At 40.3% G+C, this 27,832-nt stretch overlaps 1 protein-coding gene across 1 annotated transcript in view; it reads left to right on the top strand.

The window, feature by feature from the left end:
- Positions 1 to 9,732: 9,732 nt before the first annotated feature.
- LOC115124347 (caprin-1-like) overlaps positions 9,733 to 27,832 on the top strand; it is a 33,999-nt gene continuing 15,899 nt past the window's right edge. The window contains exons 1-10 of the mRNA XM_065022281.1: positions 9,733 to 9,909; positions 10,815 to 10,988; positions 15,618 to 15,680; positions 16,206 to 16,292; positions 16,944 to 17,191; positions 17,517 to 17,599; positions 24,165 to 24,344; positions 24,741 to 24,793; positions 25,061 to 25,138; positions 26,917 to 27,081. Of these exons, the coding sequence (XP_064878353.1) occupies positions 10,815 to 10,988; positions 15,618 to 15,680; positions 16,206 to 16,292; positions 16,944 to 17,191; positions 17,517 to 17,599; positions 24,165 to 24,344; positions 24,741 to 24,793; positions 25,061 to 25,138; positions 26,917 to 27,081 (1,131 nt within the window). The 5' untranslated portion in view covers positions 9,733 to 9,909. The remainder of the gene's footprint in view (positions 9,910 to 10,814; positions 10,989 to 15,617; positions 15,681 to 16,205; positions 16,293 to 16,943; positions 17,192 to 17,516; positions 17,600 to 24,164; positions 24,345 to 24,740; positions 24,794 to 25,060; positions 25,139 to 26,916; positions 27,082 to 27,832) is intronic.

Below are 27,832 nucleotides of genomic sequence, written 5' to 3' on the forward strand. Positions count from 1 at the left end.
GGTTTTGTTGTGTAGGCCCAGTGGCCACACAGAGACAGAAGCAGAGCTGAGAAGGCCCCGGAGCACAGCTATGTCTAGTGGAGATCTAATGCAGAACAGCTTTGAGAGACAGAGAGATGACTATTCAGAGTTACATGATCACGGAGCAGAACACAATTCACAGTTAATGAGTTCTAGAACACCAACCAATACATTTGGTTAGACAGGAATCTTAAGAGGCTAATGAGTTCTAGAACACCAACCAAGACATTTGGTTAGACAGGAATCTTAAGAGGCTAATGAGTTCTAGAACACCAACCAAGACATTTGGTTAGACAGGAATCTTAAGAGGCTAATGAGTTCTAGAACACCAACCAAGACATTTGGTTAGACAGGAATCTTGGAACCTTTATTTGAAATAGGGTTTTATCTTATCTGATGACAAGTGATTTGGAGAAGAACTTATGATGTCTACGACAATAGACTTTGGAGTTACACCTTGACTACGTTTTTTTCACTTTAAATTGTATGTCAAACAAAAATCATTGAGTTAAAAGTTTAACAAACCATACAACTCTACACACAGGACTACTTTTAACAATTTCCTCAGAAAAGTGTCCAAAAACAGATTTCGTGGAAGAACTGTGCAGATGCAAACTTTGGTAATGGAAATACGGTCAAATCTACCTCAGCTTTTTATGAGACTACTTTCTTTCTTTTTTACGGTTAAATATCTGCTCTGAATGAAGATTTCTTTGAAACCCAAAACCCAATTTGATGTGCTCCTATTAACTTTACATGTTGGTGCTCATGGAGCCTTTGGTGGAAAAGGGGAATCATGATGCCCTTATCCAGAGAAACCAACAACACAAGCTTCATCATATACAGTGGCACACAAAAAGGTGCTCTCTAGAACTTAAGAAGGTTAATCGGCTGTCCCCATAGGAGAACCTTTGTTGATCCAGGGAGAACCCTTTTGGTTCCAAGTAGAACCATTTGAGTTCCACGTAGAACCCTTTCCACAGAAGGTTCTACATGGAACCCAAAATGGTTCTACCTGGAACAAAAACGGGTTTTGACCTAGAACCAAAAAGTGTTCTCCTATGGGGACAGTTGATGAATACATTTAAAATACCTTTGTCTAAGACTGTAGTCCAGTCGTCCAAGGGCTATAGCCAAAGTCTAAGCCTAAATCTAAGCCTAAGTCTAAGCCTAAATCTAAGCCTAAATCTAAGCCTAAATCCAAAGACTTTGAGACAACGCAGTCAGCATATCCCCAACAGTTGGTGCTGCTGTGAAGATGAATCCAGTACTTAAAACCATTCACCATTTCCTGTGGATTTGACAGGGCAGGCCTAGAAGGATGCGCAATAACTAAAGGTGTCAGCATGCTTCAGTTCGGCTGGTGCCTAGCGAACCGAACGAGTGTGCTCGCATACTCCCTTAAAAACCTTTGTTTGATAAACAAGACAAAAAAAGTGGCAATAGTACTGCTTGTCCATTTTGAGACGCCGTAGCCAGTATGCACTTCCTCAAAATAGTCTGAATTAATCTAAAATAACTCAATAAATCTGTCATACATTTGTTTTTGCAGAGTAGATCTTAGTTGCGCAATTTTACATCACAGAAGAAGAGCTGAGTCTTTCCTGGGAGGGGTCAGGCCTACTTTTACTACTGCTTACTCTCAATCGCCCCACTGACTCCGCTGTCTGACTGCAGTTGGCTCAAACTGATAGGTGGCTGACGAGGCTGATAGAGCACTTGAGAAAATTGAGGTCTGTACATTAGGGCACGCAACAGGAAACAGAAAGTGAGCCTTTCTTACTGTGCAAGTCTAGATAGTCCCTAAATGTTTCAGTCCATTTTGGTGCTAAAAGTGGGAATCAGCAGTTGAAACAGTAACAAAGTGCGTCCCCGTCACGGTTTCGGTAAAAGGCTGAGGGATGGCGCTGGAGAAATGTAACCACTCTCAAATTTAAAAACAGAGCTATAGATGCAAGGACTGACCATCCATTATATCATGTTTTGAGGTTATACCATAATTGTTTGCATTTACTTTGAGGCATTTGTAAGTGATATTCTTCAATAATCATTGGGTACATACTATCATTGTTTTATATGTCCATAAATGGATGTCACAACTGCAGAATGCAACTTTAACGACCACAACCCTGGTTTGTTGTTCTGTGTTCTCAGTTCAATAGGTGGGAAGGAATCCATTAGTCCTCTAGGGTTTCCTTTGCTGCTTCTAAAACAAATGGTGTATGACATGACAACACGTTATATTACCATGGTAACGTGACAACACGTTACAATATACTGTAACTACATGGTAACATGTTATAATATACTGTAACTACATGGTAACATGTTATAATATACTGTAACTACATGGTAACATGTTATAATATACTGTAACTAACTACATGGTAACATGACTGTAACTACATGACAACACGTTATATTACCATGGTAACGTGACAACACCTTACAGTATACTGTAACTACATGGTAACATGTTATAATATACTGTAACTACATGGTAACATGTTATAATATACTGTAACTACATGACAACACATTATATTACCATGGTAACGTGACAATACCTTACAATATACTGTAACTACATGGTAACACGTTATAATATACTGTAACTACATGGTAACATGTTATAATATACTGTAACTACATGACAACACATTATATTACCATGGTAACGTGACAACACGTTACAATATACTGTAACTACATGGTAACATGTTATAATATACTGTAACTACATGGTAACATGTTATAATATACTGTAACTACATGACAACACGTTATATTACCATGGTAACGTGACAACACCTTACAATATACTGTAACTACATGGTAACATGACAACATGTTATAATATACTGTAACTACATGGTAACACATTATAATATACTGTAACTACATGGTAACATGACAACACATTATAATACACTGTAACTACATGGTAACATGTTATAATATACTGTAACTACATAGTAACATGTTATAATATACTGTAACTACATGGTAACATGTTATAATATACTGTAACTACATGGTAACATGTTATAATATACTGTAACTACATGGTAACATGTTATAATATACTGTAACTACATGGTAACATGTTATAATATACTGTAACTACATAGTAACATGTTATAATATACTGTAACTACATGGTAACATGTTATAATATACTATAACTACATGGTAACATGTTATAATATACTGTAACTACATGGTAACATGTTATAATATACTGTAACTACATGGTAACATGTTAAAATATACTGTAACTACATAGTAACATGTTATAATATACTGTAACTACATGGTAACATGTTATAATATACTGTAACTACATGGTAACATGTTATAATACACTGTAACTACATGACAACATGTTATAATATACTGTAACTACATGGTAACACGTTATAATATACTGTAACTACATGGTAACATGACAACATGTTATAATATACTGTAACTACATGGTAACACATTATAATATACTGTAACTACATGGTAACATGACAACACATTATAATACACTGTAACTACATGGTAACATGTTATAATATACTGTAACTACATAGTAACATGTTATAATATACTGTAACTACATGGTAACATGTTATAATATACTGTAACTACATGGTAAGATGTTATAATATACTGTAACTACATGGTAACATGTTATAATATACTGTAACTACATGGTAACATGTTATAATATACTGTAACTACATAGTAACATGTTATAATATACTGTAACTACATGGTAACATGTTATAATATACTATAACTACATGGTAACATGTTATAATATACTGTAACTACATGGTAACATGTTATAATATACTGTAACTACATGGTAACATGTTATAATATACTGTAACTACATGGTAACATGACAACATGTTATAATATACTGTAACTACATGGTAACATGTTATAATATACTGTAACTACATGGTAACATGTTATGATGTACTGTAACTACATGGTAACATGACAACATGTTATAATATACTGTAACTACATGGTAACATGTTATAATATAATGTAACTACATGGTAACATGTTATAATATACTGTAACTACATGGTAACATGTTATAATATACTGTAACTACATAGTAACATGTTATAATATACTATAACTACATGGTAACATGTTATAATATACTGTAACTACATGACAACAAGTTATAATATACTGTAACTACATGGTAACATGTTATAATATACTGTAACTACATGACAACATGTTATAATGTACTGTAACTACATGGTAACACATTATATTACCATGGTAACATGTTATAATATACTGTAACTACATGGTAACACATTATATTACCATGGTAACATGTTATAATATACTGTAACTACATGGTAACATGTTATAATATACTGTAACTACATGGTAACATGTTATAATATACTGTAACTACATAGTAACATGTTATAATATACTATAACTACATGGTAACATGTTATAATATACTGTAACTACATGGTAACATGTTATAATATACTATAACTACATGGTAACATGTTATAATATACTGTAACTACATGGTAACATGTTATAACATACTATAACTACATGGTAACTACATGGTAACATGTTATAATATACTGTAACTACATGGTAACACATTATATTACCATGGTAACATGTTATAATATACTGTAACTACATGGTAACATGACAACATGTTATAATATACTGTAACTACATAGTAACATGTTATAATATACTGTAACTACATGGTAACATGTTATAATATACTGTAACTACATGGTAACATGTTATAATATACTGTAACTACATGGTAACATGTTATAATATACTGTAACTACATGGTAACATGTTATAATATACTATAACTACATGGTAACATGTTATAATATACTATAACTACATGGTAACATGTTATAATATACTGTAACTACATGGTAACATGACAACACATTATAATACACTGTAACTACATGGTAACATGTTATAATATACTGTAACTACATGGTAACATGACAACATGTTATAATACACTGTAACTACATGGTAACATGTTATAATATACTGTAACTACATGGTAACATGACAACATGTTATAATATACTGTAACTACATGACAACATGTTATAATATACTCTAACTACATGGTAACATGTTATAATATACTGTAACTACATGGTAACATGTTATAATACACTGTAACTACATGGTAACATGTTATAATATACTGTAACTACATGGTAACATGTTATAATATACTGTAACTACATGGTAACATGTTATAATATACTGGAACTACATGGTAACATGACAACATGTTATAATATACTGTAACTACATGGTAACGCAGAAACAGATCTGGCTACCAAGCTATCTGAACTTAAAGACAGTCAACCCTGTTGACTGGATATGATCTAGTATACAGGACTGTTATTCACCGGCCGAGGCTTTTGGTGTCTAACAGCAGAAAATGGGAAACAAACAGTTAATGATCTTTGCTAGATGACCTTTTGGGAAATGGTGTCACTCATATCTGGCTTCCTGTTTTGTGCTGTTTGGCGTTGAGAGAGAGAGAACATTATGGGGTTGAAGGCTGTTGGGTGGAATTTCAAGGCAAGTGGAAAATATAATGGGTCGGGGCTATTAAGCGAACAGTAAAACTATTTGTCGTTGATACCACTTGTAACTCTCTGTAATCATATAGTGAACTATGGAGATTAGGTCAAGCTCATTGATCGGTACGAAAGTTGGGGATTTTAGTCGGTCACAACTAGCCTGGCTCCAGATCTGATTGTGCTCTCTTCCCAACTCCTATGGTCACTGTGTTATAGGAGTTGGCAAGACAGCACAAACAGATCTGGGGCCAGGCTAGGTCACCACATGGACTACGCCCCACACAGAACCTTTTATTTAACCTTTATTTGACTAGGCAAGACAGTTGGTTAACAAATTCTTATTTACAACGACGGCCTACCAAAAGGCAAAAGGACTCATCGGGGTTAGTTTGGCAGCTGGGGTGAAAGAGGAACGATAGAGGAAACCAAGACTAGATTTAACTTTAGCCTGCAGCTTGTATATGTGCTGAGAAAAGGACAGTGTTCCGTCTAGCCATACTCCCAAGGACTTGTATGAGGTGACTACCTCAAGCTCTAAACCCTCAGAGGTAGTAATCACACCTGTGGGAAGAGGGGCATTCTTCTTACCAAACCAGATGACCTTTGTTTTGGAGGTGTTCAGAACAAGGTTAAGGGCAGAGAAAGCTAGTTGGACACATGTAGACTCCTTGTTTTCTTCTATTTAAAGCATACATCAACTGGCAAGACACCGTGGTCATCCATCACAGACTGTCCACACACACACACACACGCACACGCACGCGCACGCGCACACGCACACACACACACACACACACACACACACACACACACACACACACACACACACACAGGCCTATTTCCTGTAACTAGAGAGAGAGAGTGCTCTGGACACTGTGGTGAAACTGCAAACTCTGGAGCAGCAATAGCCAGGCTACAGCTTCCTGTCTATAATCTGAAGCAAATCCATTATTGTTTTATTTTTGTTAAAGTTTAGTTCACTTCTCTTAGATGAAAATCCATCGGATTTATTCTGCCTTATTACACCGTTGCCGTGGTGAACTTTGAGAAAATAGACTGGAGAGAATCGAGTTGATGGTTTGACAAACTCCTGCTGATAAGGGCAGAGGTCAGAGGTCAGAGCTTTAGCCAGGGTTGTGTTAATTATGCATAGAATGGAAGAAAGCATCCTAGAACAGGAGGGGACTACCTGGACTTGTCCAATAAGACATTGTATTTCTTGCTTATTGAACATTACCCCCGCCTCTTTACAGTAGTTTAGAAAATGGAGGACAAACAGTACAGCCCTGCTGTCTAACTGGAACAGAGCAGGTTACCATGGAGAGGAAATGAGTCACTGGTTGAAAGGGAGCTTCGCTTCCCTTAGGGAACCTCCCATAATCAGTATTATCACTAAAAAAAAACAGCCTTTCAATGGGCCAGTGCAATCAAAGAGCAGCGCGGCCATGTTAACTGCTTCCTGAATAAGCCAAACAAAACCTCATGAAGGCTGATTCCACATTCTTATGGACTCTGGTTAGTTTGTCCTGTTGGAGAGTTTGATGTTAAATACAGGCTCTGACTTGAAGAAACAACATCCGAATGTATTTCAGAGGGACGTTCATTTTCATGGGAATCGAGAACACCCCATAGACATTGAGATAGTTTTATCTCCATTTTTTTTCCAAATGGAGGAGAATTGTTTGTGTAGTTAACTGTCATGTTTCCAAATTGTGGAAATGCCAATAATTATTTATGTTATGGTTGGGTTCTGCTGCCAATGACTGGAACAAATGGCAAAAATCGCTGAAGCTGGAGACTTATATTTCCCTCACAAACTGTAAACATCAGCTATCTGAGCAGCTAACCGATCGCTGCAGCTGTACATAGCGTATCTGTAATTGTTTTTTATTTACAGCTCTTTTGCACACCAGTTTCAATGCACATCACCTCTGCTCATCTGTCATCCAGTGTTCATTTGCATATTGCTACTATTTTTATTTCACGCCATTTGCACACACTGTATATATATTTTTTCTATTGTGTTATTGACTGTACGTTTATTTATTCCATGTGTAACTCTGTGTTGTTGTTTGTGTCGCACTGCTTTGCTTTATCTTGGCCAGGTCGCAGTTGTAAATGAGAACTTGTTCTCAACTAGCTTACCTGGTTAAATAAAGGTGTTCTCAACTAGCCTACCTGGTTAAATAAAGGTGTTCTCAACTAGCCTACCTGGTTAAATAAAGGTGTTCTCAACCAACCTACCTGGTTAAATAAAGGTGTTCTCAACTAACCTACCTGGTTAAATAAAGGTGTTCTCAACTAGCCTACCTGGTTAAATAAAGGTGTTCTCAACTAGCCTACCAACTCAGCCTACCTGGTTAAATAAAGGTGTTCTCAACTAGCCTACCTGGTTAAATAAAGGTGTTCTCAAAGCCTACCTGGTTAAATAAAGGTGTTCTCAACTAGCCTACCTGGTTAAATAAAGGTGTGCCTACCTTAAAGGTGTTCAACTAGCCTACCTGGTTAAATAAAGGTGTTCTCAACTAGCCTACCTGGTTAAATAAAGGTGTTTAAGCCTACCTGGTTAAATAAAGGTGTTCTCAACTAGCCTACCTGGTTAAATAAAGGTGTTCTCAACTAGCCTACCTGGTTAAATAAAGGTGTTCTCAACTAGCCTACCTGGTTAAATAAAGGTGAAATAGAAATACAAATAAAATGTAAAAGCTGAGGCATAATGTTCAATTCATCCACACCTTTGAATCAACAAACCAATAGAAGAAAAGCTGGATAATCCAAATAGTACTTGTGACCAAATAAACTTGATATCACTTTTAGTAACTGGTGTATGGCCATTATTTTAATTGTATTTAACTATGCAGTAGTAATAGCAGTAGTAGTATACACATAAGGTTCAGGAACTCCACAATACGTTTGAGCTAATATTCTATAATAGGTGCAGGAACTCAAAAGAGTAGAACATTTGATGTGCCGGTCCTCAGTTCCGGTGAGCCATGGTGCACAATTTAAAAGCAAAAACCGGTCAGGAATCTTGGTCACCAATCTGACAGTCATAGGCCTACGGTATACAGTACAGTTACTTTCCATGGCAAGTGTTGGGGAAGCTACTCTGAAAATATAGTACCAAACTACCAATTACTTCACATTGGAATAAGTTAAGTTAACATTAATAAAAATATAGTTTACTTAACTAAAGTTACTTTGATAAAGTAGTTTACTAAATCCAAAGTACTTTGTGAAAAAGTATCGTATCTCAATCTGAAACGTCATAGAATACAAAATTAAAAGAACAGATCTGGAGTCAGATGTTAGCAGAATGTGTAATTTAGCCTATTAAAAACTAAGTTTCAAGTGAGAATTAGGCAAGTCTAATGCTGAAAAAGAAAGGAAATTCTTGCCTAGTTTTGTCATATTTTCTCTTCTTTTTTGCAATAAATGTAGTGTGTAGTTCCAGTAGTTAGCCAGTAATTAGCCACTGCATGGCAAAAAAAAATTGTAAATAACTACTGAAACACTACCAACATGTTTATTTAGTTTGTTCAACTACTACCAAGCTACTGCAAAAAGTCAATTAAAAGACCTGTTGTTCAGTACTCCCAACACTGTCCATGGCTCATTACTGCCCCCTGCTGATCTACAGTAGATACATCGATCTCATCACCAAACATCTTAACACACAAAACTGTCGACTCAACAATGTCACAATGTCATGTAGCTAGCAATAGGCTAAAAAAACTTCAATTTAAATCACTGCATTGATTACAGACACTGTAGGAGCATTGTACAGTGCAAGAGCGCACACACCACTTAGCTTGAACAAATCAATACAAGTTATTTTGCAGATTTTGCAGATTTTTGTGGGGCGAAGATTTGCTATGCACATTTTTTGGGCCGTATTAGAAAACTTACTATCTGTTATGTACATTTGAATATTTAATCAACATCGCAATAACAGTCTTTCACAAGCTGTCTCTATATTGTGTTTTTATCTCCCAGTTGATTTGTTTAGATCAGATCAGTCTGGTTCCTTCAGTCTGGCATATCGTTGGACAGCCGAAAAGGGTCCTTCTTCTTTATAAAGCGTTCCTTCACTAATCACACTGTCTCAGTTGTCGGTGAGGCCGGCTGGGCGGATCCTCACTTTTGAAAGAGAAAATAAAGCAACACAATAAAAAATAATAATATATATTTTTTAAACAACCTTGGCTATTGCATTTCTCTCGTGAATAAGCTTCCCCCAGTGGATACATAGAGCATAAAGGTAAGGGAATATAAAGCTGGCCAAATGAACCTATGAGACAAGGAAAGCATAGCTTATTCTAGCTAATGATATGCTAACTTTAGCTAGCTGAGTTATGGGCCAGTGTAGCTGTATCACAGCTAAAGTTCCTTGTTAAAGCGATGATTTATAGCTAGCTAATGAGCCACATTTGCTAAATCGTTTAGTTATTAACTAGCTAACGTTACATCTACATTGAATTTTCTCCTTTGATCATAAGTGTGATGTATTTTTTTAGCCTAGATTTAGCTAATGTCAGTTAGCTGGGCAATCTGCATGGTTGAACATCTGCTAGCAGGTAGCTAACGGTACGGGCCAGATAGACGATAAGGCTCTTGGTACACGGGCTTTATGCGATGATCGGCTCATTTAAAGTTAGCTAGCTAGCTTATCATCTCGGTGACTTTGAGCTGGACGTGTTAGCGAGCTAGGTCAACTAATATTCTTGAAATTGGTTAACAAGTTAATTAGTTTATTATTATTATTTTTTTAAATGGTCCGGCGGAGCTGGCTGGCAACACTTGGATCCGTTCAATCAAGTGGATCGTGTATGTAACTACTTGTTGAACTTGGATTTTATATTCCACCATGACGCTCATTGTGCACCAATCCAACGCTGCATTAAAACGGTCATACTTATTCCTCCCTCCTGGGCAAGTGAAATGGCTGAAATTATGTGAACTTTCTTATGTTAACCACGATTTGGCTACATCGGTAGTTATTTTGTTAGATGAGTGGGTGGTTTCCTGGACACAGATTTAAGTCCAGACCTAGACTAAAAAGCAAACTTGATGAGTGTCTGGGAAAACTATAAAAATCCATCCATTGTTACTCGTCTCCACCTCCATAACTAACTTATTGATGTAGCTTTCGCTTTGTCTATTCAGATGCCCTCAGCAATGAATGGTAACAGGACAGTGCAGTCGGCCAGCCCAGATGTGGGATCTGCTCCTGGACAGATCACCTTGGGCGGAGGGCAGTCCTCTGGGGCCCAGACCGAGGCAATGAAGCAAGTCCTGGGCGTCGTCGACAAGAAAGTCCGGAACATGGAGAAGAAAAAGGCAAGTCTCCTTTTATTTTGGGGGAATGAAACTTCCACAATTGTGATGAGGGTGAAAAGTGCCTCTGCCTTTTGATACCTCCATTTTTTTTTTTAGCTAGCTAGGCAAGTCCGTTACGAACAAATTCTTATTTACAATGGATAACCTACCCAGTGGGTTAACTGCGTTGTTCAGGGGCAGAAATGCATATTTTCACCTTGTCAGCTCGGGGATTCGATCTAGCAACCTTTCGGTTACTGACCCAACGCTCTAACCACTAGGCTACCGCCTGCCATTGAGCAACACACCTAGCTTGGGGTGTAATCATTAGTTCAAAATGTTTTGCAATGGAAATGAGAGTTCAGGCCTTGAATTTTGTGGTCCTAATGTAGCCTAAAAAAAATCTATGCCTTGTGGCCGTTGTGCCCTTGGGCTGAATATAATAATTAATATTCCCTTCTCCCGGCTGACGATCGCTCTGAAGCACCTCACTCGCATGGCTTTCTCAGATATCTCAATTCTTATTAGCTAATGCCATCATGTGACTGGGTTCTTTTCACACCCATTGCAGACTTAGACAACAAGCGAAGATTGGCACATCGGACCGGGGATGCAACGGCACACGTATCATTATCGAATTCCAAGGCGCATATTGAAGATGTATGAACTGTCCACGTTTACTTTTTTCGTCAGCCAACAAAATGAGTAACGAAGCACTAGCCTGTGTCAATCTACTTATCTCCCATAGTAGAAAAGTTGACCTATTCTGTTGGTCAACTTGTCGTTCTGTGCGAGAAATAAATATTCCAAACAAACTCTGGGACAGTTGTGGGATGATAGATCCCCAATTAATACAACCCCCTATTAAAAAAATAAAACTTTTTAAAGCAATGAGACTGGTGCAACAGATCAGAATGTTTAACCTTAAAATGTTGATCAACTATTAGGTTATTTCTTCACATTAGAAAAGCAGCAAATGCGCGCATGGCAGTAGGCTATAGGCACAAATGTGCGTCTGGCCGTAGGCTATAGGCACAAATGTGCGTCTGGCCGTAGGCTATAGGCACAAATGCGCGTCTGGCCGTAGGCTATAGGCACAAATGCGCGTCTGGCCGTAGGCTATAGGCACAAATGCGCGTCTGGCCGTAGGCTATAGGCACAAATGCGCGTCTGGCCGTAGGCTATAGGCACAAATGCGCGTCTGGCCGTAGGCTATAGGCACAAATGCGCGTCTGGCCGTAGGCTATAGGCACAAATGCGCGTCTGGCCGTAGGCAAATAGGCACAAATGCGCGTCTGGCCGTAGGCTATAGGCACAAATGCGCGTCTGGCCGTAGGCTATAGGCACAAATGCGCGTCTGGCCGTAGGCTATAGGCACAAATGCGCGTCTGGCCGTAGGCTATAGGCACAAATGCGCGTCTGGCCGTAGGCTATAGGCACAAATGCGCGTCTGGCCGTAGGCTATAGGCACAAATGCGCGTCTGGCCGTAGGCTATAGGCACAAATGCGCGTCTGGCCGTAGGCTATAGGCACAAATGCGCGTCTGGCCGTAGGCTATAGGCACAAATGCGCGTCTGGCCGTAGGCTAGGCACAAATGCGCGTCTGGCCGTAGGCACAAATGCGCGTCTGGCCGTAGGCTATAGGCACAAATGCGCGTCTGGCCGTAGGCTATAGGCACAAATGCGCACATGGCCGTAGGCTATAGGCACAAATGCGCACATGGCAGTAGGCTATAGGCACAAATGCGCACATGGCAGTAGGCTATAGGCACAAATGCGCACATGGCAGTAGGCTATAGGCACAAATGCGCGCCTGGCAGTAGGCTATAGGCACAAATGCTCTCAAAAGCGTGCCGCAAATGCGAGCGGTTTCATATGATGAAAATGTCCTTTTTAGAAAGGAAGATGCAACAACTAGCATGGGTTAATGACGACTAGGGTTGTGTCTTTGGTTTGCTGGACAACTAAAGAAAGTTGAGAACATGAAATACTGGTTTCAATGGCATATGAGGAAGTGTTTTTCTTTATTTTTTTATAAATAAAATAATTCACTTAACATTCCTATAGTCGGACCATGGTAAGACAAGCCTCAATGATAAAGAAATGTCCAGGTTTTAAACCATTTATGTTTATGGTTAAATGGTTTTTCAAAATGTTGACTGCCTCTGCTCAGTTTGCAGTGTGCAACAGACACTGATCCTTCTCTCCTATATGAATGATTTAGTGCCTTCAGTATGTCCACAGACTCACGTCTTTAGATGTTTAATATTAGTCATGATCCTACATTATATTTGTAAAACATGACCGGCGTTTAGTGGTGTGTGTGTGTGTGACAAGTCACTTTTAAAAAATTAATACATTTGGATACATTTTTGGGTGCCTCCATGACAGGCTGTACCCAGTAGGCTATCAGCTACACTTTGAATAGGGGGTCATTGGATATTTTGGATGGTGCCCTGGCAGAGATGATGGCTTTGGTGCCCTGGCAGACTGGGCACCTCTTGAAGGCCAAATGGTCTTGCCCCTAAAACCACAAAATTCCAGGCCTGCGAGAGTATCTATTGAGACAAATTCAGCTAGGTCCCTTCTCGTTTGGTTCCTAGTGATACACCCCTGCTCTTGGGCTGATCCGGGCAATGCTTCCAGCGTCTTGTGTGTCGGGGGACTTATTGAATTTAAAAAAAGACTGCGAACAGACACATTTTCTGTTTTGATGGACAACAGTTACTACTTGCATGGTTTTTCTATTGACACATGTGCCACTGCACAGGTTCAGTACCAACATCATTGTGCTGATCATGACCGCAGTTTCCTCTCTGACAAAAATCAATCAATGCAAATTGCATTATCCAATTCCTTCCAACTGTGTTTTTTGGAGGGGAGGAGGAGGGTGCTCTAAAATAGACACAGCTGTCCTAGTAAGTCATCATTGCTGCAGACACAGCGTCTTGCTTTCTGGGTCTCACTGCTTTAGTTGCAACATCATCACGTCGTCTTCGCCGACATTTCACAGTTGCACGATGAAAGTGCAGTCCCTGGCCAGCTAGCTCAGGGGGGTTTCAAACTCTTCTTGCCAAGGGATCCCCCCGCCCAGGCAAACCGACGACCCAGGAATCCCCATCATATGTTAGAAGTAATAAACTTTTTTTTTTTAATTAATTGATATGGGAGGCAGTTTTATCTTGACCTGGAAGAGGAAGTGTAAACTCTATCTTGGCGGTGAATATTTTAATTTTATTTTTATTGTTTTAAAGCTAATTTCCTGCATTTTGGCCATGGCTAATGCGGGTTCTCTGCTCAAACATAACACAATGGGCATGTGCACTGAATAACACAACTTTGTATCGATTGTCTAGCTTTTATTTGATAGTTTTCAGACGGTATTATAAAAAAAAAACAATTTTCTGCGAGCTTTATCTTTTAAGTTGAGACAAACTGTTTTTCCAAATTACTTTTTATATAAAAAATTACTGTAATGTCCTCCATTTTGAAGGAGGAGATTTTGCCAATGAAGCCACTTATGCACTTCCCCCAGAGTCAGATGAACAGGAACAACTACCATGCTAACAGTTCTTGTAGACTTCCAGTCATTGTGTTAACGCTAGTTAGCATTGGCTTGTGAAACTACCTCTAACTTCCTTTTTATATTGGACACATATTAACCCCCCCCCCCCCCCCCCCCCAGAAAATACAAATTGCGGAGGCCCTGCAGTACCCGTAGAGGGCTGTGGACCCTAGTTTGAGAACCCCTGCTTTAGCTAGCTACTGTAGCAAGCTAGTTAGCAAGCACATTAGGCAGATGCAGACAATTAATTATGAAGCATTATTTGTATGTGTAGAATCATACAAACGTTTAGCGGCGTATTTAATTTGGCAAATTTTTCGAGCGCGTGGAAAGCGGCTACGTTAGCTAACAGCCTTAATAACATGGCGAATGTTTGCAGGCAAACTTGTTGGTTGGCATTGATGTGTTGATATGGCGCCGTTGTTACATGATAATGATCATTCTCCGAATTACCGGTCTAGTTAAAATCAACTTCTCACTTTTAGCTAGGCTTTGTGTTGTCACAAAGTAGTTCGCTAGGCGAGCTCAAACGTGCCGTTTCTAGAAACGCATTAGTTCAAAATACACATTTGATGAGTCCGTTATTTTTAAGCTAGCAAGTGTTCACCATATAAGTGTTTTTAATTTATTTATGTTTGATTCATGTTGGCATGCACTGACTAGAGCAGTGTTTCCAGTCCTGCCCTCATCAGCATATAACACCTGATTCAACTTGTCGAGGGCTTGATGATTAGTTGAGTCAGGTGTGCTGGTCCAGGGAGGCTACAACAACCATATGTACTGTTGGGGGGGGGGGGGGGTGTACTCTGGAGGATCGCAGTTGGGGGAAAACACTGGACTAGAGTTTACACACGTGGTGTTAGCCAAAGCTGTTCTGAAGAAGCTTGTGTCCATCTCATTTAACCTACTAGCTGTATAGGTACACTTGTATTGTGTTGCTCAGAGGTGTCCAACAAACCTTGCATTTTTGTTAGTGTACCGTTACCATGGGATTAGCAGTTGAACCTGGGGATGAGGTTACCATTGGATCTCTGTTGCAGGTTTTAGTGTTTTTTGTTGTTGTAATGGTTCTTTCTGTCTTACAGGGCAAGCTGGACGATTATCAATCGAAGAAGAATAAAGGGGAACGTCTCAACCAGGACCAACTGGTGGGTCAATTAACCAATAAGGGGGTGGGGGGGTGTATATGGCTTAATGTACCACGGCCAAGGGCTGTTCTTGGGCACGACACAACACGGAGTGCCTGAATACAGTCCTTAGCCGTAGTATATTGGCCAAATATCACAAACCCCCGAGGTGCCTTATTGCTATTGTAAACTGTTTACCAATGGAATTAGAACATGGAATTAAATGTTTTGTCATACATGTGGTATGTGGTCTGATATACCACGGCTGTCAGCCAATCAGCATTCAGGGCTCGAACCACCCCAGTTTCTAACGTTCAACAACATGCTGTATGAGTCATCTGTAGTCCCTCAACTAACATCACTGGATTGGTGTTTGCCAACGTTCCATCGCATTGCTTTTCACCAATTAGCCCGTCTTCAGTTCAGTGCTTCAAGGAAGCAGGAAGAAGGGATGCAATGCATTTTAAGACTTTGAACAGTATATGTTAGGCTTTCTGTGTTAACCAGTTTCCTCTCTCCCTCTCTCTCTTGCTCTTGTCTCTGAAGGATGCCCTGACCAAGTACCAGGAAGTGACTAATAACCTGGAGTTTGCCAGGGAGTTACAGAAGAGCTTCCTGTCACTGGGACAAGATGTAAGCAAGACGCTTGACCACTAAACTGCTCCAGGCTGCACTGCTCTGGCTGACCCTAGATTCCTGCTGACCCTAGATTCCTGCCCCTTGGGGGGGGTTTCTTTTGGAGGTTAAAATAGAAAATGGCAATGGATGATAAAGCGTTCTTCTAACGCTGGGGGTCTCTGGTGCTGGGGGGTCTCTGGCGCTGGGGGTCTCTGGCGCTGGGGGTCTGGTGTTAGCCATATCAATGCAAAAAGACATGGGGCTAACACCAAAGCTCCTGTACGCTAGAGGTACCAGGAGACTGATTTAAAAACATCTTTTCATAACATTGTGGTCTGACTGCCTGCCTGCCTGCCTATCTGTCTGGCAAACGGTACCGGAGAGTTGGCTCTCGGACGAACCAGCTCCCCAAGCCATAAGACTGATTAAATAGCCAGACCACAAAATAGTCAATGAGTGGTACCAAAACTATCTGCACTGACTCTCTTGCATGAACCATGCGCATACTCACTAGACTATACAGTGCGTTCAGAAAGTATTCCAGAACCCTCGACTTATTAACTTTGTGTTGTTGGGGGAAGGGCTCGTAAGCAAGAATTTCAGGGTAAAGTCTGTATCAGTCGTATTCGGGGCCAACGTGACCAATGACATGTGATTTCTCTCCAGATCCAGAAGGCGGTGAAGAAGGCAGCGCGGCGGGAACAGCTCCAGAGAGAAGAGTCTGAGCAGAAGAGGCTGAAGACTGTCCTAGAGCTCCAGTTTCTCCTGGACAGGCTTGGAGAGGACGGTGTGAGGCAGGAGCTGAGACAGGGGGCTGCCAGTGTTGCCACACCCTCACTCCTCACCGACACAGAGCTCACTGCCCTGGACGAGCTCTATAAACTAGTGGGACCAGAACCAGACCAAAACACCAGGTTAGACAGTGGGAGAAAATATATATGTGTGGACGTTTTTTTTTTTTTTTTCCCTATAACATGTCTTGGGTTTCAGGAGCTTCTCGGCTATCTGTCAAATACATACCATGAACATGATGGTCAACTTGGATGTTTAGAAACTGGGGTTTCACCTTTGTTGTTTATTGACCGCCCCGATTTGAGAAGGAGTTGCAACTCAAGCCTGACCAAGACATTTGTGTCAATGTTGCACTCCATAAAACGGCAGGAGCATTGAGCAGCGTGTAAGGGAGGGGGGGAATTACCTTTCTTTCCCCACGTTCCAACTTTACCACTCCCATTGCAGATTTACTGACCAGTACGAGGAGGCCTCTCAACACCTCATGGATCTGTTGGAGGGAAAGGACAAAGCAGTGGCAGGAACTACGTGTAAGTCTAAACCAACAACTGCCTGGGTGTGTTCAGTGATGTTGCTGAGAGGATTCTATATTCTAAGTCTAAACCAACAACTGCCTGGGTGTGTTCAGTGATGTTGCTGAGAGGATTCTATATTCTAAGTCTAAACCAACAACTGCCTGGGTGTGTTCAGTGATGTTGCTGAGAGGATTCTATATTCTATGTCTAAACCAACAACTGCCTGGGTGTGTTCAGTGATGTTGCTGAGAGGATTCTATATTCTAGCTGACAACCATTTGTGTTCTACAGCATACTTATTTGTTTGTTGGTATGTTCTTTAACTTGATTTACATCAGGCCCCTCTGCAGTCGTCTCTGCATCGATGGAAGCTACTGAAAAGCATTTTATTTTCATAATAAAAATAGAGGCCAGTGGCTGTAGAGTAGCATTTCTGGGGGGGGGGTCGGTGTTCCAGTTTGACTATAGCGTGTTCCCCCAGATCTAATACATCTGGCACCAGGCTAGTTTGGCCATAGGGTGTTCCCCCAGATCTAATACATCTGGCACCAGGCTAGTTTGGCCATAGCGTGTTCCCCCAGATCTAATACATCTGGCACCAGGCTAGTTTGGCCATAGCGTGTTCCCCCAGATCTAATACATCTGGCACCAGGCTAGTTTGGCCATAGCGTGTTCCCCCAGATCTAATACATCTGGCACCAGGCTAGTTTGGCCATAGCGTGTTCCCCCAGATCTAATACATCTGGCACCAGGCTAGTTTGGCCATAGCGTGTTCCCCCAGATCTAATACATCTGGCACCAGGCTAGTTTGGCCATAGGGTGTTCCCCAGATCTAATACATCTGGCACCAGGCTAGTTTGGCCATAGCGTGTTCCCCAGATCTAATACATCTGGCACCAGGCTAGTTTGGCCATAGCTTGTTCCCCCAGATCTAATACATCTGGCACCAGGCTAGTTTGGCCATAGCGTGTTCCCCCAGATCTAATACATCTGGCACCAGGCTAGTTTGGCCATAGCTTGTTCCCCCAGATCTAATACATCTGGCACCAGGCTAGTTTGGCCATAGGGTGTTCCCCCAGATCTAATACATCTGGCACCAGGCTAGTTTGGCCATAGCTTGTTCCCCCAGATCTAATACATCTGGCACCAGGCTAGTTTGGCCATAGCGTGTTCCCCCAGATCTAATACATCTGGCACCAGGCTAGTTTGGCCATAGCGTGTTCCCCCAGATCTAATACATCTGGCACCAGGCTAGTTTGGCCATAGCTTGTTCCCCCAGATCTAATACATCTGGCACCAGGCTAGTTTGGCCATAGCGTGTTCCCCAGATCTAATACATCTGGCACCAGGCTAGTTTGGCCATAGCTTGTTCCCCCAGATCTAATACATCTGGCACCAGGCTAGTTTGGCCATAGGGTGTTCCCCCAGATCTAATACATCTGGCACCAGGCTAGTTTGGCCATAGCTTGTTCCCCCAGATCTAATACATCTGGCACCAGGCTAGTTTGGCCATAGCGTGTTCCCCCAGATCTAATACATCTGGCACCAGGCTAGTTTGGCCATAGGGTGTTCCCCCAGATCTAATACATCTGGCACCAGGCTAGTTTGGCCATAGCGTGTTCCCCCAGATCTAATATATCTGGCACCAGGCTAGTTTGGCCATAGCTTGTTCCCCCAGATCTAATACATCTGGCACCAGGCTAGTTTGGCCATAGCTTGTTCCCACAGATCTAATACATCTGGCACCGGGCTAGTTTGGCCATAGCTTGTTCCCCCAGATCTAATACATCTGGCACCAGGCTAGTTTGGCCATAGCGTGTTCCCCCAGATCTAATACATCTGGCACCAGGCTAGTTTGGCCATAGCTTGTTCCCACAGATCTAATACATCTGGCACCAGGCTAGTTTGGCCATAGCTTGATCCCACAGATCTAATACATCTGGCACCGGGCTAGTTTGGCCATAGCTTGTTCCCACAGATCTAATACATCTGGCACCAGGCTAGTTTGGCCAATGACTTTGTCTAATATTTGTTCTCTAGACAGGAAAGACATTAATTATTCAGGAAGACATGCCGTCTTTTAGTTACACAGTAGGTGGCAGGATCTTGTGGCAAATGGATTTATAACTCAGAAAAGACTGAGAGGATTCTGTGAGTGTGTTTGGACTTTATACTGCCAGCTCTCAACAGCCAGTGGTAACTATCCACCGTCTTGTCACATAACTATTTGATGACAAGATTTCTCCTTCATATCCCGAGGTGTCTTGTCTTCAGGGAGATATCTTGGAGACCTAAAAGGCAACCCCAGTTCCTGTCTGTTCTGTGATTTCCATGGCCTTGTACAGTAGTTTGAGGGTGCATTCTATATGAGTAATCAAATCAAAATCAAATCTAATTTATTTATATAGCCCTTCGTACATCAGTGCTGTACAGAAACCCAGCCTAAAACCCCAAACAGCAAGCAATGCAGGTGTAGAAGCATGAGTAGTCATGGCTATATGAGTGGTGGTTTGAAATTGGGTTAGGGTTAATTGGGGGGGGGGGTTGTTATTGCTGAGGTCTTGGGACACACACACACACAATGATTTTGGAACTAACATATCCTGATTTCGATAAGTATTCAACCCCCTGGGTGAGCTTTGGAAGTGGTTGCAGCTGTGAGTCTTTCTGGATAAGTCTCTTTAAGAGCTTTTCTCACCTATAAGAGGTCGACCGATTTTTTAAAAATTAGGGCCAATTTCAAGTTTTTGATAACAATCGCTAATCAGCCATTTTGGACACTGACTAGATTGCACTCCCATGGGGAGACTGCGTGGCAGGCTGACCACCTGTTACTCCATGGGGAGACTGCGTGGCAGGCTGACCACCTGTTACTCCATGGGGAGACTGCGTGGCAGGCTGACCACCTGTTACTCCATGGGGAGACTGTGTGGCAGGCTGACCACCTGTTACTCCATGGGGAGACTGCGTGGCAGGCTGACCACCTGTTACTCCATGGGGAGACTGCGTGGCAGGCTTGACCACCTGTTACTCCATGGGGAGACTGCGTGGCAGGCTGACCACCTGTTACTCCATGGGGAGACTGCGTGGCAGGCTGACCACCTGTTACTCCATGGGGAGACTGCGTGGCAGGCTGACCACCTGTTACTCCATGGGGAGACTGCGTGGCAGGCTGACCACCTGTTACTCCATGGGGAGACTGCGTGGCAGGCTGACCACCTGTTACTCCATGGGGAGACTGCGTGGCAGGCTTGACCACCTGTTACTCCATGGGGAGACTGCGTGGCAGGCTTGACCACCTGTTACTCCATGGGGAGACTGCGTGGCAGGCTTGACCACCTGTTACTCCATGGGGAGACTGCGTGGCAGGCTGACCACCTGTTACTCCATGGGGAGACTGCGTGGCAGGCTGACCACCTGTTACTCCATGGGGAGACTGCGTGGCAGGCTGACCACCTGTTACTCCATGGGGAGACTGCGTGGCAGGCTGACCACCTGTTACTCCATGGGGAGACTGCGTGGCAGGCTTGACCACCTGTTACTCCACGAGGAGACTGCGTGGCAGGCTGACCACCTGTTACTCCATGGGGAGACTGCGTGGCAGGCTGACCACCTGTTACTCCATGGGGAGACTGTGTGGCAGGCTGACCACCTGTTACTCCATGGGGAGACTGTGTGGCAGGCTGACCACCTGTTACGTGAGTGCAGGCAGCAAGGAGACATGTTAAGATGTTAGCTCTCATTAAACATATCTTATATAAAAATCTATCTTAACATAATCGCTAGTCAACTACACATGGTTGACGATATTACTAGTTTAAACTAGCTTGTCCTGCGTTGCTTCGAAATGATTGTTTCCGGATTTGACCATATTAATGACCAAAGGCTCGTATTTCTGTGTGTTTTGTTATATTATAATGAAGTCTTAGGATTTGATAGAGCAGTCTGACTGAGCGGTGGTAGGTAGCAGCAGGCTCGTATTTCTGTGTGTTTTGTTATATTATAATGAAGTCTTATGATTTGATAGAGCAGTCTGAGTGGTGGTAGGCAGCAACAGCAGGCTCGTCAGCATTCATTCAAACTTTACTCCGTTTGCCAGCAGCTCTTAAATTAATCGTTTCTGGATTTGACCATATTAATGACCAAAGGCTCGTATTTCTGTGTGTTTATTATATTATAATTTAGTCTATGATTTTATATTTGATAGAGCAGTCTGACTGAGCGGTGGTAGGCAGCAACAGCAGGCTCGTAAGCATTCATTCAAACAGCAGCTCTTAGCAATGCCTGAATCACAGCGCTGTTTATGACTTCAAGCCAATCAACTCCTGAGATTAGACTGGCAATACTAAAGTGCCTGTTAGAACATCCAATAGTCAAAGGTATATGAAATACAAATGGTAGAGAGAGAAATAGTCCTATAATAACTACAACCTAAAACTTCTTACCTGGGAATATTGAAGACTCGTGTTAAAAGGAACCACCAGCTTTCATATGTTCTCATGTTCTGAGCAAGGAACTTAAACGTTAGCTTTCTTACATGGCACATATTGCACTTTTACTTTCTTCTCCAACACTTTGTTTATCCATTATTTAAACCAAATTGAACATGTTTCATTATTTACTTGAGACTAAATTGATTTTATTTATGTATTATATTGTATATAGTATATATATATCTCGTATTATATTGTATATATATATCTCGTATTATATTGTATATATATCTCGTATTATATTGTATATAGTATATATATATCTCGTATTATATTGTATATAGTATATATATATCTCGTATTATATTGTATATATATATCTCGTATTATATTGTATATATATATCTCGTATTATATTGTATATATATATCTCGTATTATATTGTATATATATATCTCGTATTATATTGTATATATATATCTCGTATTATATTGTATATATATATCTCGTATTATATTGTATATATATATCTCGTATTATATTGTATATATATATCTCGTATTATATTGTATTATATTGTATATATATATCTCGTATTATATTGTATATATATATCTCGTATTATATTGTATATATATATCTCGTATTATATTGTATATATATATCTCGTATTATATTGTATATATATATATATCTCGTATTATATTGTATATATATATATCTCGTATTATATTGTATATATATATATCGTATTATATTGTATATATATATCTCGTATTATATTGTATATATATATCTCGTATTATATTGTATATATATATCTCGTATTATATTGTATATAGTATATATATATATATATATATATCTCGTATTATATTGTATATAGTATATCGTATTATATTGTATATATTATATTGTATATTGTATATATATATCTCGTATTATATTGTATATATATATCTCGTATTATATTGTATATTGTATATATATATCTCGTATTATATTGTATATATATATCTCGTATTATATTGTATATATATATCTCGTATTATATTGTATATATATATCTCGTATTATATTGTATATAGTATATATATATCTCGTATTATATTGTATATAGTATATCTCGTATTATATTGTATATTGTATATATATATCTCGTATTATATTGTATATATATATCTCGTATTATATTGTATATATATATCTCGTATTATATTGTATATATATATATATATCTCGTATTATATTGTATATTGTATATATATATCTCGTATTATATTGTATATTGTATATATATATCTCGTATTATATTGTATATATATATATATATCTCGTATTATATTGTATATAGTATATCTCGTATTATATTGTATATTGTATATATATATCTCGTATTATATTGTATATATATATCTCGTATTATATTGTGTATATATATATATATCTCTCTCCCTGCCGATTAATCAGTTTCACCTTTTTTCAATAATCTGTATCAGCATTGAAAAATCCTAATCGGTTGACCTGTACTGTACAATATTTGCTCATTTATTATTTGATATTCTTCAAGTTGGTTGTTGATCATTGCTAGGACAGCCATGTTCCATGTCTTGACACAGATTTTCAAGTCAACTGTAGACTAGGCCACTTGGAAACATTCACTGTCGTCTTGGTAAGCAACTCGAGTGTAGATTTGGCCTTGTGTTTTAGGTTATTGTCCTACTTGAAAGGGGATTTGTCTGTCTGGGAAAACAGATTGGACTTGTGATTTGCTCGATTCTGTTTCTTGTTAGCTTCGCTGGTTAGATTTGTCCACCATCATAGTGTAGTGTGTTTTTAAAACATTTTTTAATGGAGTTTCAATTGTTACTGATGACTCCATCACAGTTTGTGTTGGCATGATGGTTTGAGAAGGGGGTATCAGATGGTCCCTTTTGACATCAGCAGTCTCTGCCTAGCCGAGTTGAAAACATCGGCTAGGTGCTTCTACACCTGCATTGCTTGCTGTTTGGGGTTTTAGGCTGGGTTTCTGTGCAGCACTTTGAGATATCAGCTGATGTACGAAGGGCTATATATATTGTTTTGTACAATTGACATGTTTGTTGATGGTGTTTCTGATGGTATTCTCAATTCTTCTCCCTACCCAGACAAAGCTCTGAAGGACAGCCTGAACCGAGTGCTGCTAAGTGGGTACTTTGACCAAGCCCAGTCTCACCAGAATGGAGTGTGTGAGGAGACAGAGGAGCAGGCCGTCGCTCTAGTGGAGGAGACCGAGGAGCAGGCCGTCGCTGTAGTGGAGGAGACCGAGGAGCAGGCCGTCGACCCAGGTCAAAATCTTTGACGTTGGCGTTTAGAAATGTGCACCGAGTTATAAATTGACCAAAGTTATACATATTATGTTAGCTAAATGAGTCTCTTTCCTTGACCATCCTTACAAATGTGCACTTATTCCCTTTTTTTTTTTTTTATGACTAAGCAATACCAATGTTAGCGAAAGTACGCTTTAGTTGGTTAATTTGTAATCGAGCTGGAAGCAATACAAATGTAGTTAGCTTAAGTACACTTTAAAGTTAATTTGTAAGCAATACAAAATGTAGCTGTTAGCTTAAGTTTGTTGTAAATGTTGTTTTATTTTACCACCACAAATTTCCCAATTGGGACAATAAAGATGATTGATTGATTGGCTTTCGTCCTGCGTTCTGAAAGTTATTTTCTCTTTCCAGAGGGCGAAATAGTTGAAGAGTACATAGAGCCCATTGAGGTGGAAGCTACAGAGGTGAGAGGCTTTCCTACCCTGGGTCGTGTTGATTAGAGCTCCGTTTTGGCTTAAACTTAAAACGATTAAATAATGGCCCAGCATTTTGTGACGGAAAACTAAAATTAGTGCTTCTTATTGGACAAATTTAATTCAGATGGTACCTCTCAAGTTCACTGATTTCGGGACAATTTCTTCCGTTTAGTGTCTACTGAACACGACCCTTCTATTTCAGTTCTTATGACTCGGCTGGTTTGTGACGGCGGCCATCTTGTTTCTGTCTTTCAGTTCGTTAACAGACAATTCATTCTAGACACCACATACAGCGACAAGGAGCAAGGAGATGAGTGGACCACTGAAACGGAGGTATTTATGCTGCTCGCCTGTTCCTGACTACCTCATCCTTCGTCCTCCATTTTGTATTGACTCTAATGTGTCCTCTTCACTGACAGTCCACTGGTTCTCTCCCTACCATCACACAACACTGATGGGTATCTTTTTTTTGTTGATATAGAAACATTCATAATTTAATAAAAATGTATATCTGGTCATTAACAGACAGCATCTGTTAAAGATCCATTGAACATGCTCCACACAAACCAGGTAGGTTGTAGATGGGGTCGGGGAGTAAGAGGTTACATTGATTACAAAACAACATCAGTTACATTACCAGCTAACACATTGTAATCGGATACTTAAAAAAACAACTAAATTACGTCTAAAATCACTTTTTAAATTCATAAAGGATGTTTGCGAAAGTTGACACCTTTCTGTTTTCGAAATGACATTCAAATCCGCATTGGGGGGGAAAAGAAAGGTGAACGATTCTGACAAGCTATAGGGGAAACTGATGACACCAAATACATTTGGATCGCGGGAAAATGGCAGGAATGGGCTTTTGTCAACTACAGTCCAAGATATGTCTTCCAATGGTGCGACTGCTGTCAGCATCCACAGATTATCCAACTTGAATATACGGCTTGGATGTTAGGATGACCGCAAATTGGATGTTAGGATGACCGCAAATTGGATGTTAGGATGACCGCAAATTGGATGTTAGGATGACCGCAAATTGGATGTTAGGGGAGGGGAGGGGGGTTAGATCACTACTGGCTGTAAGCGAACGAGTGATGTGCGTTTGGCGCACTACTGGCTGCTGTATCCAACGCTCAGTCAGTCGTTTACATAACAGAATGCAACGCAGCACTCGGCTGAAGAGACGATCAATTTACTAGTTGCAGCAGCACGTCCCCTGAACGATAACGAAGAGGTAACGTTAAGGTGAGAAGCCTGACCACGGAGACGGGGGGGTGAGAAGGTGATGAAGCGTACTTCATGAGCTGTGACTGGGGAAAACTACTGGCACTTGGAAAGTTTGAGATAAGGGAGAAAGTGTGGTGGAACAACAATTACATTTTTCACACGCAAATAGCACTTTTCGTTATTGCACAAAGCATGCCATTCCACGAGAGCAGCATTTATTTGTCAACTCGAAGCCCAATCAGTCCTCCATGACGACAAAATCCCAATCGACAGATTAGGCTAATGATTTCTTGGTTTGTGGGTTATGCTCAGGGTCGAACAATGTTTTCCCTAATCTATTTCCTAGTCCAATTTTTGAAGCCCCACGAGTATTAAATTAAATGACTGAATCTGACAGACTTATTTTTTTAAATATAAAGATATAGCCTTAATGGTATTTACATGTAGGAGAAAGCAATGAGTTCGAAGAAGTCTACATTACCAACACAAAGTAAAATGCAACATTGATTTATTCTGCAAAAAAATTGGTAATATTGTTTGTCTTTTAATGCCTTTTTTTTTAAGGGGAAAGTAATCTAAAAGGAAACTATTCCGATTACTTTAGTTTGGATAAAAAGTTTAACTGATTACAACTACTAGATTACATTTAGAAAGTAACCAACTCTGGTTGTAGAGCGCCAGTTTAGGGTTGCAACATTCTAAAAAATACATTTAAAAACACCTTCCCATAATGCCCTTTAACATTTGTTTTTTAAAGAGTTCTTGTTTATAGATCGGGAAAGTATCCGAAGATTTTCAACCCCAGGTCCTCCCGGGTTTCCATGACAACCCCTGACCATACTTTCCCCCTTTTTTTTTTTTTTTTTTTTTTTTTTTTTCAGGCGGTGAGTACCATCCTGCAACAGCCTGTACAGTCAGCCCCTCCCCCTATCACCACAGAGGCCCAATCCCTGAACAGGACCACACCCCCTGCAGACTCGGTGGTCAGGAAGCAGGAGGTCCAGAACCTCTTGTCACAGATGCAGGGCCCTTACAACTTCATGCAGGTGAGGATTTAAACAACTCTATTTAAGACTGTTTTCCCGCAGCGCTAAAGCCCAGGCATTATCTCTGACTGGTGACAGATGCAGGGGCCTTATAGATGTAGATGACCTACATACCTGTATAACGTAGGTAGATGACCTACATACCTGTATAACGTAGGTAGATGACCTACATACCTGTATAACGTAGGTAGATGACCTACATACCCGTAGGTAGATGACCTACATAATAACGTAGGTAGATGACCTACATACCTGTGTAATGTAGGTAGATGACCTACATACCTGTGTAACGTAGGTAGATGACCTACATACCTGTGTAACGTAGGTAGATGACCTACATACCTGTGTAACGTAGGTAGATGACCTACATACCTGTATAACGTAGGTAGATGACCTACATAACGTAGGTAGATGTAGATGACCTACATACCTGTATAACGTAGGTAGATGACCTACATACCTGTATAACGTAGGTAGATGACCTACATACCTGTATAACGTAGGTAGATGACCCATACCATAACCTACATATAACGTAGGTAGATGACCTACATACCTGTATAACGTGAGGTAGATGACCTACATACCTGTATAACGTAGGTAGATGACCTACATACCTGTATAACGTAAACGGTAGATGACCTACATACCTGTATAACCGTAAGGTAGATGACCTACATACCTGTATAACGTAGGTAGATGACCTACATACCTGTATAACGTAGGTAGATGACCTACATACCTGTATAAC

Source organism: Oncorhynchus nerka, linkage group LG9a (genome assembly GCF_034236695.1).
Source record: "Oncorhynchus nerka isolate Pitt River linkage group LG9a, Oner_Uvic_2.0, whole genome shotgun sequence".
Classification (NCBI taxonomy): Eukaryota; Metazoa; Chordata; class Actinopteri; order Salmoniformes; family Salmonidae; genus Oncorhynchus; species Oncorhynchus nerka.